Source organism: Gymnodraco acuticeps, unplaced genomic scaffold (genome assembly GCF_902827175.1).
Source record: "Gymnodraco acuticeps unplaced genomic scaffold, fGymAcu1.1, whole genome shotgun sequence".
Lineage (NCBI taxonomy): Eukaryota > Metazoa > Chordata > Actinopteri > Perciformes > Bathydraconidae > Gymnodraco > Gymnodraco acuticeps.
Window position 1 is genome coordinate 723,683 of NW_022990906.1, and position 15,042 is coordinate 738,724.

General features: G+C 37.6%; 1 protein-coding gene across 3 annotated transcripts in view; it reads right to left on the bottom strand.

Annotated features, from left to right (window-relative positions):
• Positions 1-15,042, bottom strand: part of LOC117557819 (multiple epidermal growth factor-like domains protein 11) — a 164,834-nt gene that overhangs the window by 38,481 nt on the left and 111,311 nt on the right. For all 3 annotated transcript variants that reach the window (XM_034233766.1, XM_034233765.1, XM_034233764.1), the window contains 4 exons: positions 13,790-13,964; positions 7,449-7,569; positions 4,699-4,862; positions 3,672-3,774 (listed from right to left, as the gene is read on the bottom strand). In XM_034233766.1, coding sequence (XP_034089657.1) covers positions 3,672-3,774; positions 4,699-4,862; positions 7,449-7,569; positions 13,790-13,964 — 563 coding nt within the window. The remainder of the gene's footprint in view (positions 1-3,671; positions 3,775-4,698; positions 4,863-7,448; positions 7,570-13,789; positions 13,965-15,042) is intronic.

The window sequence follows — 15,042 nt, forward strand, 5'->3', positions numbered from 1 at the left end:
TCTTTTTTCTCAAAGTAATGATAAACCTGTGAGTTGGATGTAGAAGAGTCAGAATCAATATAGATGTTTTTTGTTTTAAAGAAAATTCAGATTGAACATAGTAAAAAAACTGTAAATTATAGTGTCCGTCCAAAAATTATTTTTTACTTTATAGTGAAAACTACCCTTGGATGATGGTAAAGTAGACTAAAAGCTTTAGGAGTCCAAAGTACAACATATAATAAGTACCCTGTATCAAGATTGATGCAAAACAAGTGACCTTTGACCTTGTTAGAGAGGTTTAGCAACAAAAAAAAACTCCACCTCTGAGGTGATTTGGGTGGAAATGGGGGTTTTACCATTTCTCTGGAACCCATTGGTCGATTTTGGTGATTGACATTTCCCCACACACACATGGTAAAAAAAAAAGTCAGAGTGAACCTATCTCTCGCTCTGACATCTGGAAACGGAAAAGTAGGTTTATTGCTTATGGATTATCAGAAATAATTTCAAAGGGACACAGACACATTGGATTAACCTATGGATTAACTTCAGCAGTGTTTTTATCGTTTTAATGCCATTGAAGACCACTTTTGACCAGACATGTTTTGATGTCTGTTTTTGTTTATAAAGTCGCAAGTTCTTATCATAGAGTGATAATGTCTGTACCCATCAATTCTGTGTCATCTCACGATGCGAATCGATGTGTTGGATGTGCAGAAAGGATAAATAATCAGGTTTTATGAGTGAGTTTCGGTGCAGTAATCTGTTAGCATTTTTCGCTCGTTGCTAATTCAGAGGCTCAGCATTAGCATTGTGGGTTTTAAAAATAAATAAATAAAAATGATCAGTTAGATGAGTTTCTTCCCGTTACATGGATATAAAACATTCATAGTTTATTAAATGTTAAGATGCCCTCAGGCACTGTTTCCTCAGATGAAGAGGTTAAGAGCGTAGCTTATGGACACTATTGCTAAAAAATGCAACTCTTCTTCAAAATGAAAGGTAGTAGGGACTCAAACGTGAAAAAGATTTATAAATGAATCTTGTGTGTAGAGGATTTCTAATGTCACATATTTATATTATACCTACTCTAAACCTTACAAATGTATTGCCTTCTTAGTTGCCAGTATATTCAACAGAAGTGTTTGTTGGAAGATTGGATTGCTTCGGACACGAAAAATCACACACCTTTTCGACAGCTCTATTGGCAGCTGTGTACTACCATAGCTGTAACTTTCGAAACCAACAATCCCATAATTCACTGTGCGAAGGTGAGATTAAAGTCAGGGTTGGAACTTCATTTATTATTTATTAGATATTACGCAACCATTTCACTTTTCAAATTAACAACTTAGAGAAATACTATAAATGACTTTCAAAAGACTGTCTTTAATGTGATTGAGCACACCATACTGTGTATATGCAGATGCCCGTAGATTAATTTGTACCGCAAATGGCACATTTCAATTTCACCAGGCGATCATACAACAGATGAGAAAAAAAGGAACATTGTTATGAAATGTCTGATAAACTTGGTGTATGCTACAGTATGTCATCATATGTCTAACAAATAATGTGTTCAGTCAAAATATGATTGTTCCTCATGTGTACCCACATTAGGAAAAAGTGGCATAACAAAAACATATCAAGTTTTGCTTGTTTAGTTACTTTGAATAAAAAGCTACACTCCTATTATCTCATAGGACCATCTATCTTCACTGTAATTGCATAGAGCAACAAAAACACTTTACTTCTTCAAACCAGATTTATTTAGTTATTTAGTCTGACATTTGAATCTAGATATTCATCAATATGTTGCATTTTTTCGCAATGTCATTTCATAACCTTTTCTCCCTGAGGCAATGAATAAAATATTTTCCATATTCATCAGCTCTCATATCGATCACCACTATTCCGATTGACAATTCATGGGTAAAAGTTTAGCAACTTAAATATGGCGTATTAAGTGCAATGTCACTGTGGAGGATGTTGGTTTAATGTAAAAAAAGAACAACAACTAAAAGAGACTAGCGAGGCTAGGTCGTAAAAAGGTGCTTCATCTTGTGAAGCTGTTAAATCCATGCCTGAATCTTCATCAGTTTTACGGCCCGTACACACAGCAGCTTTTGGCGATTTGTCCACCGCTTCCAGCGCGTCTCCGCCCATTGACTTTGAATGGGGATGACGTCACTTTCCCTCGCTTGTCGCCGAACTGCATTGTGGGGGGGCGAGGCGAAGATTTCCAGGATTTCCAGGATGTTCAGGATTCCAAAGTTGAACAATGTTCAACTTTTGAGGCTGAGCTGGAAGCGACAGCCAATCAGATCCGTTTATGCAAATCTGACAGTTCAAGCGCTAGCCAATCAAACCGCGTGCAAGCTGGGAGAACCAGACCACAGTTCATTTCTATATTCCACAAAAATGGAGGAGAACTTAGTTATTGCGGTAGCAAATCACCCGGTTCTTTATGACCAGTCCCTATTTACTTACCGGGATACAAACCGGAGGAACCAGGCATGGAGGGAGGTGGCAGAGACAGTGGGTGAAACTGGTAGGTTTTCGCTTGTTTGGGGATTTTATATCCAGTTTACTTCGTTGCTAGTTTACTTCGTTGCTAGCAAGCATAGACAGTATCATTAGCCAGCATGGAATGTAGCATAAAATAGCACCATAGACATTAATCTCATAAATGTTCAAAATGTTAAAAGAAATAGTGGAGAAGAACCGGGGTTTTTTGCTTTGTATGTCGGGGGCGGGAGATTCATGTGATTGGTTGTTGGTCGCGAAATCCCCAAGCTTTCAGACACGCCCAGCTCCAAGATTTTCAAGATTTTTGAAAAGCTGCTGTGTGGACGTACCGTTAGGATAACGCAGCGTCCACACGGCGGCGTGCGTCGAAGCTTGCCGGTGGGTGTGTCTGAAGCTCGACCAACAACCAATCACATGAATCTCCCGCCCCGGACACACAAGCACGCAGTTTGATTGGCTAGAGCTTGTACTGGCATATGATTTGATTGGCTGACGCTTCCGTCGAAGATTCAACATTTGAACATTGCTCAACTTTTGAAGCGAGCAACGCGAGCAAAGCGAAGCGACGGAACCACAATGCAGTTCGGCAAAGCGTGACGTCACCCCATTCAAAGTCAATGCGCCGCCGTGTGGACGGGCAGTAAGAGATAATATATTTATCATTTTTTCTGTGTGTCATATTGATCTGTTGTGTCTTCTTGTGTATTCTTGTCGCCAGCCACACATCCTTCAGAATGTCTTCGCTTTGAGCGTTGCACTTAACATTGTTAGTTTTGATATTCCTTACATTCTGAGTTAAGGCTTACCTAAAATAAAATCAGTTGCACCCTTCTCCAGAAGATTTCCATAAAATCTTCACTTTAAAATAAAGGTTTTCTTATTATGTTGGTCTAATACAAACGGTATCCTAAAATAAATAAAACTGTTGTACATCTTACCTATTCAAACTGTTTAAACTGATGAATTCATGTTCTCCTCCAGAAGAATAGTCGTTTCCTTTTTAGACCAACTCGGGTAAGGAAAAGATTAAGCCCTACTTAAGGAAGATGTTTTGTGAAACCAGACAATTGGAGTCTTCGGGCGTCATTCCTGTTGCCAGAAGCTTAAACTCTGGTGGTCCCAGTGTTTTATGAGTCTTAAGCAGCAGCCTCAAAACTCACCGGTCCAGCCTGCAAGGCAGCGGCAGAAGCCGGTCACCGAATCACATCCGTCTGTATTGAAACAGTCGCATCTCTCTCTGCAGTCCAGCCCATATGACCCCTCCTAACAGCCAGAACACAGCAGACATAATGCATTAACAAAACTGACTGTCTTAACATCAGAATTGTTAAGTATTCTGATGGTACAGTGTTATTATCTCTGTAAGGTAACTCTGACAACAACAAAGTGTTTGAGTGGAGTTATAGAACACTATTCGGTTCACCATCCATCTCTCATAAAGAAATACATAAGGTACTATCATATACAAACTCGAGTGTGATGATAGATCATCTTCTTTCCTGTAATTAAATGGAATATGTTGGTAAAAGGACCTAACAAAGAATGTATTGTTTCACTGCATTAGGTTTTTAGGGCAATTACACAAATTCTTCTTTTGCTTTTCACATCTGCGATTGTGAGGCATCTACAGTATAGATGGTAAAAATATTGTTTATCACTTAAAAGTCAAAACTGCTCCACCATATCATCAATGGATTAAAGATTGTAGGTCAAGCCTTCGAGAAACTTTGAATCCGTTTACCATTACAACTCTCTGACCCAAACCATGTCAAGAACAGCAAATTTGAATTGTTCCCATCATTATTGTATCCTATCTTGTATTGTATCGTATGTTGCATTGTACAGCATCGTATGATGTCGTATCATATTGCATCGTATCTCATTGTACTCGTATCATACTTCATTATATCTTGTATTATATGGTATCTTGTATTGTATCATATCTTCTATTGTATCGTACCTTGTATTGTACAGCATCATATCTTATTGCATCGTAACTCATTGTACTCGTATCATACCCCATCGTATCTTGCATTGTATTGTATAGCGTTGTATCATATCGCATTTTATTACGCAATTTTCTATTGCATTATATTGTATTGTTGTTATTTAAAGAAGCTCAAACCCTTTTTTCCCCAAACTTTGTTGCACCTTATTTTCCTCCGAAGAACTAAAGATTGCACTTACAGGACACGGTAGGTCGCAGTACTCGTCCCTCCAGCCCGGGGAGCAGGTGCAGGTCCCGTTTGAGGGGTCGCAGGCCGCCTCGTTGGCACACTGACAGGTCTGGTTGCAGCTCAGTCCCCAGGTACCACTGGAGCACAGGATGGAGCAGTCCACACCCTGCCAACCTATCAGAGACAGAGACACCGTCCAAAGACCATCAGAAAGCCATTTAAAGTACTTAGTTTTAGTCAATTGTACTTCCTGAGCACCTGTGAACTCCATTATTTCCATCAGTTATTTTAAAGTACTCAACTAAGTAATTGCTGAGATTTTGGATCACAGTGACATTGCTACAATTAAGTCATACAGGGCTAGAAACACAAGCTGTCAAGTTGTAGAAGTTATAAGAAGTAAACCACTTTATTGGAGGTACAATTTAACTACCTGACACTGAATGTTTAATGCCTATTTGAAAATAAAATCTATGTATACACAAAACTACCCACAGAGAAGTGTAGGAAGTCAATCTGTTGACTGTGAACATTTGGAAAATAACTTAACTTTTGTTTCCTTTACCATTGGTTTTATTTGGGGGTTTCTTTACAAAACTTATCTGATTGCTTGTGTTTTTTAGACCCGTTTTAATAAATATCAGCAATCCACAATGGGAATACACTTTTATTATTTAGACTAATGGAACTATGAAAATAGGTCCCAAGTTGTAAAAAACTAAAATGATGATTCTCTTTGCATGCACCACAATTAAGAAGTTATAATCAGATAACATTTTGGCCACAATCACCAATTGTAGCTTAACAAGTGATACCATTTCATGCATAATAACTATTTAAAATAAATGCACAAATAGTTCTTGCTTTCACCCAGACCTGGAAGGTATTGTTATGAATGAAGTGGATTAGTATAGTTAATGTTGAAATTAAGTAACTTTATTCTTTTCATTTTGTGCCCTTTTTGTCTATTTTTTACATGTGTACATACTTGGGCCCCCTGGTGGCCTTGGGGTTAGGGCACAACATTAAATTGCTACGGCTCTGGTTCATATCCGGCCAGGGACATTTGCCTCATAACAATCCTCATTGCCTTCCCCTCATTTCCTGTCATTTCTCTACTGTCTGCTTTATCACACAGCGTACAAATGCCCTCTAAAAATATTGTGGACGTGTTGACGTTGAAGTTATGAGTTGGGTATTAATTATACGTTTCTAATCTCATCTCTAATACAGTATTTATCTCATTTCAGTTATGACTGGCTTTTATCTGAAAGATATAAACATGTGCTGAAACATTGATCCTTGGATTTATAAATAAGAAATGACACGCATGTGTCCTGTCTTTCCTTCCTTCCTTCAGACGTAAAAATTGTCAAATATCCCTTCTTTCTTGGCCCCCAATTTTACCTCATGCTTCTTTAGGAGTCCTAATAGTATATGAACTGTATAGATTATGGAACGTTTGCTCTACATGCATCTACAAGTACAACTCATGTTTGACAAGCCTTTTTCATCAGCCTGAACTAGAGCTCCCCCTCAGAAGCTCTGAGAGAAAAAGGGCTCACAGGGTGAAGACAGACACCCACTTGTTCCAGCCGAGGCTCTCGGACCCCTAGCCCCGCACTCGGGCTCAGATGTCTCTCCACTTTAATTACCCGTGTTCCCCACGAGGCCCAGTGGCGCATACATATTTAAGGATGCTGATATTGAGATATATTAGGGAAGTGAAGTGGAGAACAGAAATAAGAAGCAGGGAAAAGTTCTGGAGATTGTCAAGGTCGAGATTCACAGGTGAGTTTAGAGCAGGAAAGAAAACCAAAATTAACAACAAATAAGGAATTTACTGTAATTGATAAGGGCTGCTCTGCCCATTATTTTCTCTATGTGATTGTGAATTTAGTTAAAAAATTTCAGAAAATGGTTGTGAAAAATGGCCATAACAATTTCTTAAATCCATTTAAATTTGGTAATTCCTGCAGTGGCTCAGTCAGTAGGAGCATGGACTGGGAGCCGTAGGGTTGCCGGTTAAAGTCCCCGAACAGACTTCAAATATGGATTGTGGACTGCTACTGGGAGAGGTCCCAGATCGCCTCCTGGGCCCTGCCGTGGTGCCCTTGAGCAAAGCACCCCATTGCTCCCCGGGCACTGCTCCTAGCACTAGACTTCTAGTAATAAGATGGGTTAAAAGCAGAGAACACATTTCACTGTGTGTGCTCTGCATGTGTGACCATTAAAGAGGGTTTCATCCCTCTGATTCTATTCTAATTAATTGACCAACAGTGAAAACATGAGAAATACAAAGAAAAGCAGGAAACCCTCAAAAAATTAAGAAAACCTAAACTTTTTCTTAGGTTAGAAACCAATAGTGACATTCAATGTGGTGTAAAGTAGCTGTATTTTTCTTTAAAATGTAAGAATGTAATTCATCTCTACAAAATAACAGGGAAATATTAAACAAAAAAAAATACTACAATACTAATACAATACAATAAGTTTTTACTTTTTTAAACATGATTTTCTTGTGACATTGCACAAATATGTAGTGTGTATTTGTTAAATGTGTCACATTTAGATTGTGGTTTAATTTAAGATTTAGAATGAAGAACTCGTATTAGTAATGGAGTATTTTTTCTTTTCATTGTTTTTGTTGCTGCTAAAGGATCTGAGTACTTCTAAATTACTGTAATGATTAGTTGTGTTTGAAAAAGGAATAGTTTGGAGAAATTGAGTAAATAAAAGTGCAGCACAGGACCAGTGTACCTTCTCTGCAGATGCAGGATCCGTCAATGTGTGAGCAGGAGATCTCGTTGTGACAGGAGCAGGAGGAGGTGCAGTTTGTCCCGTAGAGGCCGGCGGGACAGCTGATGGAGCAGTCGTCCCCCTACACACACACACACACACACACACACACACACACACACACACACACACACACACACACACACACACACACACACACACACACACACACACACACACACACACACACACACACACACACACACACACACACACACACACGCACACACACACACACACACACACACACACACAGAGAAACTGATGCAAATCTTCAAAATACATGTTTTAACCTCAGTACTTCAGTTTTTCTACTTTCCTGTGTCCACTTTTACAAATGTTCCATCCACAGCCTCCATTGGACTCTTTTGTTTACTTCTGTAACATAGCTACAGATGTTGCACTCAAACACAGTGTTTGTGATTGGCTAAGGGGCGAGACAGCTCTTAGCAGTTGAGCAATCACATCAGAGATGACTGGGCTCTGGTTTCAGACAGAGGGTGAAAAAAGGTGCTGCAGCACGTATGAGACAAATAAAGAGCTGTTTGAACATTAAAGCATGGAGACATGTCCCAGTAGAGACACTAAATACTAATATGAAACCTGGAAATGAGCAGAATAGGGCCCTTTCAATAATGTATATCACTCATACCAAAGGCTTATTTAATTTTTAAATGATGCATTTCATTATTTGCAAGACTTTCATTTACGATTTGTATAAATGATGTAATATAGTATATCGAGAAATGAAGAAAGGAAGAAGGCATACAGAAAACAGTTAACCGAGTGTATTATCTTGAGCTTAATGGGTAAAACATTATCAACAGTAAGGAGACCATGTTCTCAGTAACAATACAAGTTAATTAGAGACATCTTAAAATAAAGTATGGACTTTCCATAAAATGGCTCCTGGTTTTTTAAAAGTCCGGATAAAAAGTGTGAAACATATGCTAGATCTTCAAAAGTTCCACATTGGAAACAAAAAGCAGTGTCCGTGGCATGTCTTTCTACCAACACAAACAGTCTTCTCTGTTATACTGTATATCATAGATGTGAAAATGACGTTGTGTCTGTCAGCTAAATAAATAAATATAAATACAGAGATGTTTTTTTCTTTGCCTCTTGAATTCTTCATGAGCCGTCCTGTGACTGAGCGCACAGGTTTTGGAGTTTTAGTAACAAGTTGACAGCAAGCTCTCACCGCCTCTCTCCTGCAGCTTAGCTCCAGGGAAACAGGTCTTGCTCAGGGTTCACCTTTGAATTTATTATGAGCCCACGACTGCTTTGAATTTGATGGCGGAGATGCAGCAAACAAGCGCATGTATTATGGAGGAGGGACGCGATCATCACTGACTGCATTCCCTGCAGAGGAACATGATGTCTGTGCTTGTCCAATCAGCAGAGGACATGGTCTGAGACAGCTTGGCATTAGCAGGATGTCTAACCTTATTCAGCACGCTATGAAACAGGCTCCATGTAAACCTAGAGCATTGATCAGATCCTTCGACATGTAAACTGTGCTAATTAAAGCGGCCCGCTCACAACCTGCTGCCTTTACATCGCTATTAATCTAATATTCACAAAGCCAGCCAAGTGTGCAAAGACAGGAGAAGAGAGAAGCCTTATTAAAATCTATATATAAAAAAAAAATGTGTGTGGGCCCGATAACGCGTATCATCAGAATTTCAAAGGGGAAGTGATCTCTGGAATAATAAATAAGTTTGGATCGATTGATGCTGATATTTATCGTGCATTTTTTTTATCTTCAAAGGGTTTGTTTGGAGCTTTATCAGTATTTCTTTCTCATATCAAATACTAAATCAGGACGAATAAATAAATAAACTGGTAGGTTTTTTTTGTTGCTAAAAACTGTATTCGATCCGGATTATTGTAATCACTTTAAATATCATATTCTCATAATAACAAGATGGCTAGATCCTCTACAAAAAATGACTAATACCACAATGTCGAAAAACGATTCTGATCCTCATTATGTTGAGTGGCATATTCTTTATAATTCTTTATATAATGATTATTTATAGTATATATATAATAATATGTATATAAATATATATATATTTATATATTATTTATAATATTTATATCATCTTATTTAATATTTCTGAAATATTTACATTATATTATATAATTGCGTTTTAATTATTCATGCAATAATGTGTTCATCACAGAGCTATTTTGCTTAATCTATAATAATAATACTTCATGAATTATTCACTGATTTAGATGTAATGTGCAAACTGCCTTGGATTCTATTTAAATAAGTTGAAGATGTATTATTTTTATTTGACTTTTGATTTGGTTTCATTTTAGTGCTATCATTGTTAACGTTTTATTTGATTTATGATTTTCTGACCTAACTCTTTCTGATTTAGTTTTTAATACTTGTTTTCAAAATAAAACGTTTGATTTGTACTCATTGTCATTGTTTCTATGTATCTTATCTTGCTCCGTAAAGCACTTGCATGAAAGGTGCTATATATATTTGAGGTTTATTATTAATCCGCAGAGAAACTAACTTAGTGGAAACACTCAACAAAATAAAAGGCATTTACAAGTAGTTACATCCCACAGCTGCTAGTGTCCCTCTAACATCCTTTAGATAGTAATGGCAAACATATAGACATCCATCTATCAAAAACTATGCAAAAACTACGCTGGTTAGTTAATCAAAATAGATGTTTTTCTTACAGTTCCTTTTTAGTTAGAGCCCCATACTATGCTGATGCAAAACAATCAGACTCTCCAAACGGCACAACCCTGGAATGACCTTTTAATGATCAGAATGTGACCAAACTAAAAAGAAAGCAGTGCAAAGCTCTTATGGGCAGACTTCCACAGACGGCACTCAGACACCTGCGAGTGAGTTGGAGTTCACCGGAGGTCACTGGGACGCCCTGGTTATTGAGGGCATCCTCTCCGATACCTGGCTCAGAGCTCAGAGGCTTTGAATATTGTATCATATCTTTGCAACATTACAGCTACAATCAGAGTGAATAAAAAAAGCATATTCAGGGACTAAAGGATTCATTTTATAGTTGGTAAATCAATTTATTAAGCCCACTGTACATACAAGATGTATATGATACAAATATATATGTTGACAATGTCAGATAAGCCAATTTACCCATATTACCATATTAAGTTACAGTCAGTTTTCTGACATTTCAAAATATTAAGCTACGTCTGACATCACATCACCGACTTCACATCCACCAATTATGGTATTTGAAGAGCGTCTATCCCCAAATAGGTTCGCTTTTAACAAAAATATCCCCTTACCCACATGTTTTAGTTGCCTCACGTTCATGTGTGCATTGTGCGGATAGGGTTATGTTTTAGGTCCTAACCTAAAAAGAACAATTTATAGTTATGTGGTTTCAAGTCACGTGGTGGCTCACTGTCAGAGAGTTCTTAAACAACAAATAAATAAATACAAAGTTTGACTAAAAATGTTACTTAATTTAGTTCTTCTCTAATAAAGAGTCCACAATAAAGTTCTTGCATTGTTGCATCTATGTTAACTACAACTAGATGACACATTGGTGGATTGTTTGCCACCATGGGGAGAACTGTATCCTGTGTGCGGAAACAATTAGGGACTGCAAATAACATTTCTGACAGTATCTAGATTACGTTTTGTTGATATTTGTAGGGTTTACATTTTCTGATTTAGAGATTTCAGATTTTTGGAGAAAGCTTTCTGTAATTCTTTCCTTTTTCCTGAAACCAACACAAAAGTCTGTCATGGTACAGTATACGACGCATCAGTAATGTTTTCTAGATTTCAAACCTTGGCTCAGAGCTGCACCGGTTTAAAGATATCGATCGAAGCTGTCCAAAGTGTTGACAATACCCGACGAGATTCTGTTTAAAGTTGTCTTCCTGTCCTCACAGTGACACATGCGGCGAGTTATCAGCGCAGCATAAATTCCCTTCAAATCAATAACCCCTCAGATGAGAGCAACATCTATCTGCGTTTAGCTGCTATAAACCAAACGGACATTCAATAACAGCACAGATCTCACTTTTATCTGCTGAAAATCCCTGATATTCTTAGTCCAATTATCAAAGTCCCTGTCATCTCCCTGCTCCTCCTAAAGGTGTCTGATCTCCGCTCAGTCACAGAGAGATGAGGGAGCGCAGCAGGAGGGCCGGCCACAGTGACACACACAGGCAGAAGCCACACACACTGACATACACTGATACAAGTCTCTTTAATATTAACACTAGCCTGGCCCAAATCTGTCTAAAATTATTATTTGAACTTGCCTCCAATTAATTTAACATCAATTTATTTTACTTTGAACTCTTAATCCAACGTTTTTAACCTCAATATGGGTCGAGTATATGATGTATTCAAACTATATTGTGTATTTGAACTGAACTGTGGCCATCATGCAAACAAAAATAAAAGCATTATAGTTAGTGTAAACCATTGTCCCATATTTCCATGTACAATATAAATAAGTGAGTAAGACCCACACATTTCAAAACAAAATACCTATTTGAAATACTGAGTGTATCTGCTGGAAAAGCAATTATAAGGAAATGTCTTAAAATAGACATATCAGTAGATGACGATATGATACTATAGATTATGTTTTTTTTCGTTTCAGGCAGGGCCATGACTCAACAAGGCTAGTCATAGTCTAGATGTGTTGCAAACTAAAAGACAAACAGACAAACATATTGGCCTAAAAACAACCTCCTTGGAATAAGTGTGGACGCAAGTGCAAATGAGACATTCGCCCAAAGTTACTTCAAAAGTTGGTCTCACAATGAAAGCTAAACAAGTCCACACACAAACACACATGCCGAACATTGTTACAGAGATCTGGATAAAGTGACTCCCCTCTCACCTGCACTCTTATTACTGCTTACACACACAACACTGCCCTGACATCCTGTGTAGGTCAACTTAAAGGAAAGGCCGTGGCCTTTCCTTTAAGTTGACCTACATGATGGGGTTGCACCTGCAGCAGCTTTTCTCCATTACAAACCGTGTACTGTAAACCTGCAGAGTCAACAGCCCCTGATAAGTTAACCTCAGCATGTTTCAGAGCATGTTCTGCACCTGCTGCCGCAAAACATGTGCACATTATGTTCACATGATGGCTGGAACGAGCCTCAACTGAATCAGGCGCCATTTCTTTTTTATTAACAAAAGGTTTTAAAACTTCGGGATGTATGACTCCAACAGTTTGACAGTGTACTTATTCTCACATGCAGTAATGTTGCTTCAATCCTGAGACCCTGCAATCAATTTCGTTCCTCTTTTACCTTTTGATGTGTTTCGTTATGTACTGTGTAAGGCACATCATCATCATCATCATCATCATCATCATCATCATCATCATCATCATCATCATCATCATCATCATCATCATCATCATCATCATCATCATCATCATCATCATCATCATCATCATCATCATCATCATCATCATCATCATCATCATCATCATCATCATCATCCCTATGTAAAAAGTAATATCTGTTCTTTGGAAGGATGTTATTTTATTTATAAGTCTTAAAGGGATTATGATACAATGTGTGAATTTTATTTTTGTAGACGTTCAAAATATACATTTTAACCTTTAAGGGCTTTATGGGAAATCCTTTTGCTTGTTTCTCCCCATTTTCAACTGTGACATGTCTCCATACTTTAGGGTTCAACAAGCTCTTTATTTTTCTCATACTGTCTGTGCTGCAGCACCTCTTTTCACCCTCTGTCTGAAACCAGAGCCCAGTCTGCTCTGATTGGTTAGCTGGCCGGCTCTGTTGTGATTGGTCAACTGCTTAGAGATGTCCCGTCCCTTAGCCTATCATATACAATATGTTGGAGCGTGATATGAAACTTATTTCAATTATGTATGAAACATAAACAAATCTAGACCTTTTTTTATTGCTTGAGGTGGATTTCTGTTTGAAACTGTTCATTTAGAAATGTAATGCAGTATACAGGTGTGATGGAGACACATCAGTATATTTGTATTTACTTGAATACTGTTTGAATGTTCTAAGGAAAAAGATAAAACATTTTTTACATTTCCTTGCCATTTGTTCTTTAGTGCCTGGTCTATATTTGCAGTGTACATATCTACATCTGCTGCAATGTAGACTGTGCATTAAATGAGAGCATTCAGAAGCGATCTCATGAAACACCTGCATCTGGATGTTAATTCAAAGTGTAGAAGCAGATTAGAATGACTTAGCCAATTGGAAAGCTTTCCAGCATGAGATATAAATCAGCGGGGTCATGTTTGTGTTTGAGCACTTACTATATATCCCGGGGCACACATGCAAGCCCCGGCCACGCCGTCACAGTCCGCTCCATTGGCACAGGCACACAGCTCTCGGCAGCCTTCGCCATAGTAACCTGACGGACAGGTGTCGTTACAGTAGAGTCCCGCCCATCCCGCTGCACAGGTGCACTCCCCCGACAGAGGGTGGCAGCTGAGAGGGAAAGAGGTTACAAGTTAGTCCTCTACATAGTGAAGTGAATATTTGAATGTGCATGTACAGTAGGAAAAAAAAGCAATTTTTTTCTTTGGAATTAGGAACAGAATGCATGAGCAATAAGAATCCAGAAAATACACCTGTTCAATGCTACCTCTTTTACAATCGCACAGCTCTTCCACATTCTGTTATACTACACATATTTTATTTTTTATATACATTTTTGAATGTTTGTATATTTATATCTCTTGTTAACATATCCTATTGTTTTTCTTTATTTTATTTTAAATAAGTTGTTATAATAGTTCTATATGTTCTCCTTTTGTATTACCTAAATCCTATTACTGTGTTTATGAATAAGTATTCTTATTATACTCCAAAGCAAATTCCTAACTTGGCAATAGACCTGATTCTGAAAGTTGTTGTCTTATAATATATCTGGGAATTACATCTAATACCTTTTTTGGATGCAATTATAGGTATTTCCAAAAAACAGCCGTTAACAATTATTTAATTTTTTCAAAAAATGATTTGAAATGCCTTTGGTAAACTATATAAAAAAAACATGTTAATATTATTATTATTGTTAATTATTTGTATGTTTCACAACGCAACATCACACACATCTATTTAGAAAATCCTACTATTTATTTCATTTGTAAGACATTTCAAATGTATTATTAATGACTTTAAATTCAATCCTTTTTGAGACTTTTTAACGATTTGCAGATCCCTAAATATGCTACTTCAGCTTTTTCCAAGAGGTTTTTCCCCGTTGAAGAGGGTTTTTTTTGTAAACAACCAACCAAATAACCACAGAGGTCTTGTATCTTGTAAAAAAAAATGGAACCTGGGATTAAAAATCTCTCTCTCTCTCTCTCTCTCTCTCTCTCTCTCTATGACGCTGTGAGTCGGGCTGCTGCTGGTTTTCACACTTATTTCCCTGATAATTAACATATAAGATCCAGATGATCAATCACTAAAATCCTTAATGCTGTTAACACAGGTAATTAAAAAACTAAAAAGTCTATAAATGTGGCTTTAGATTTGGTTATAGAACTAGATAAAAAGTACA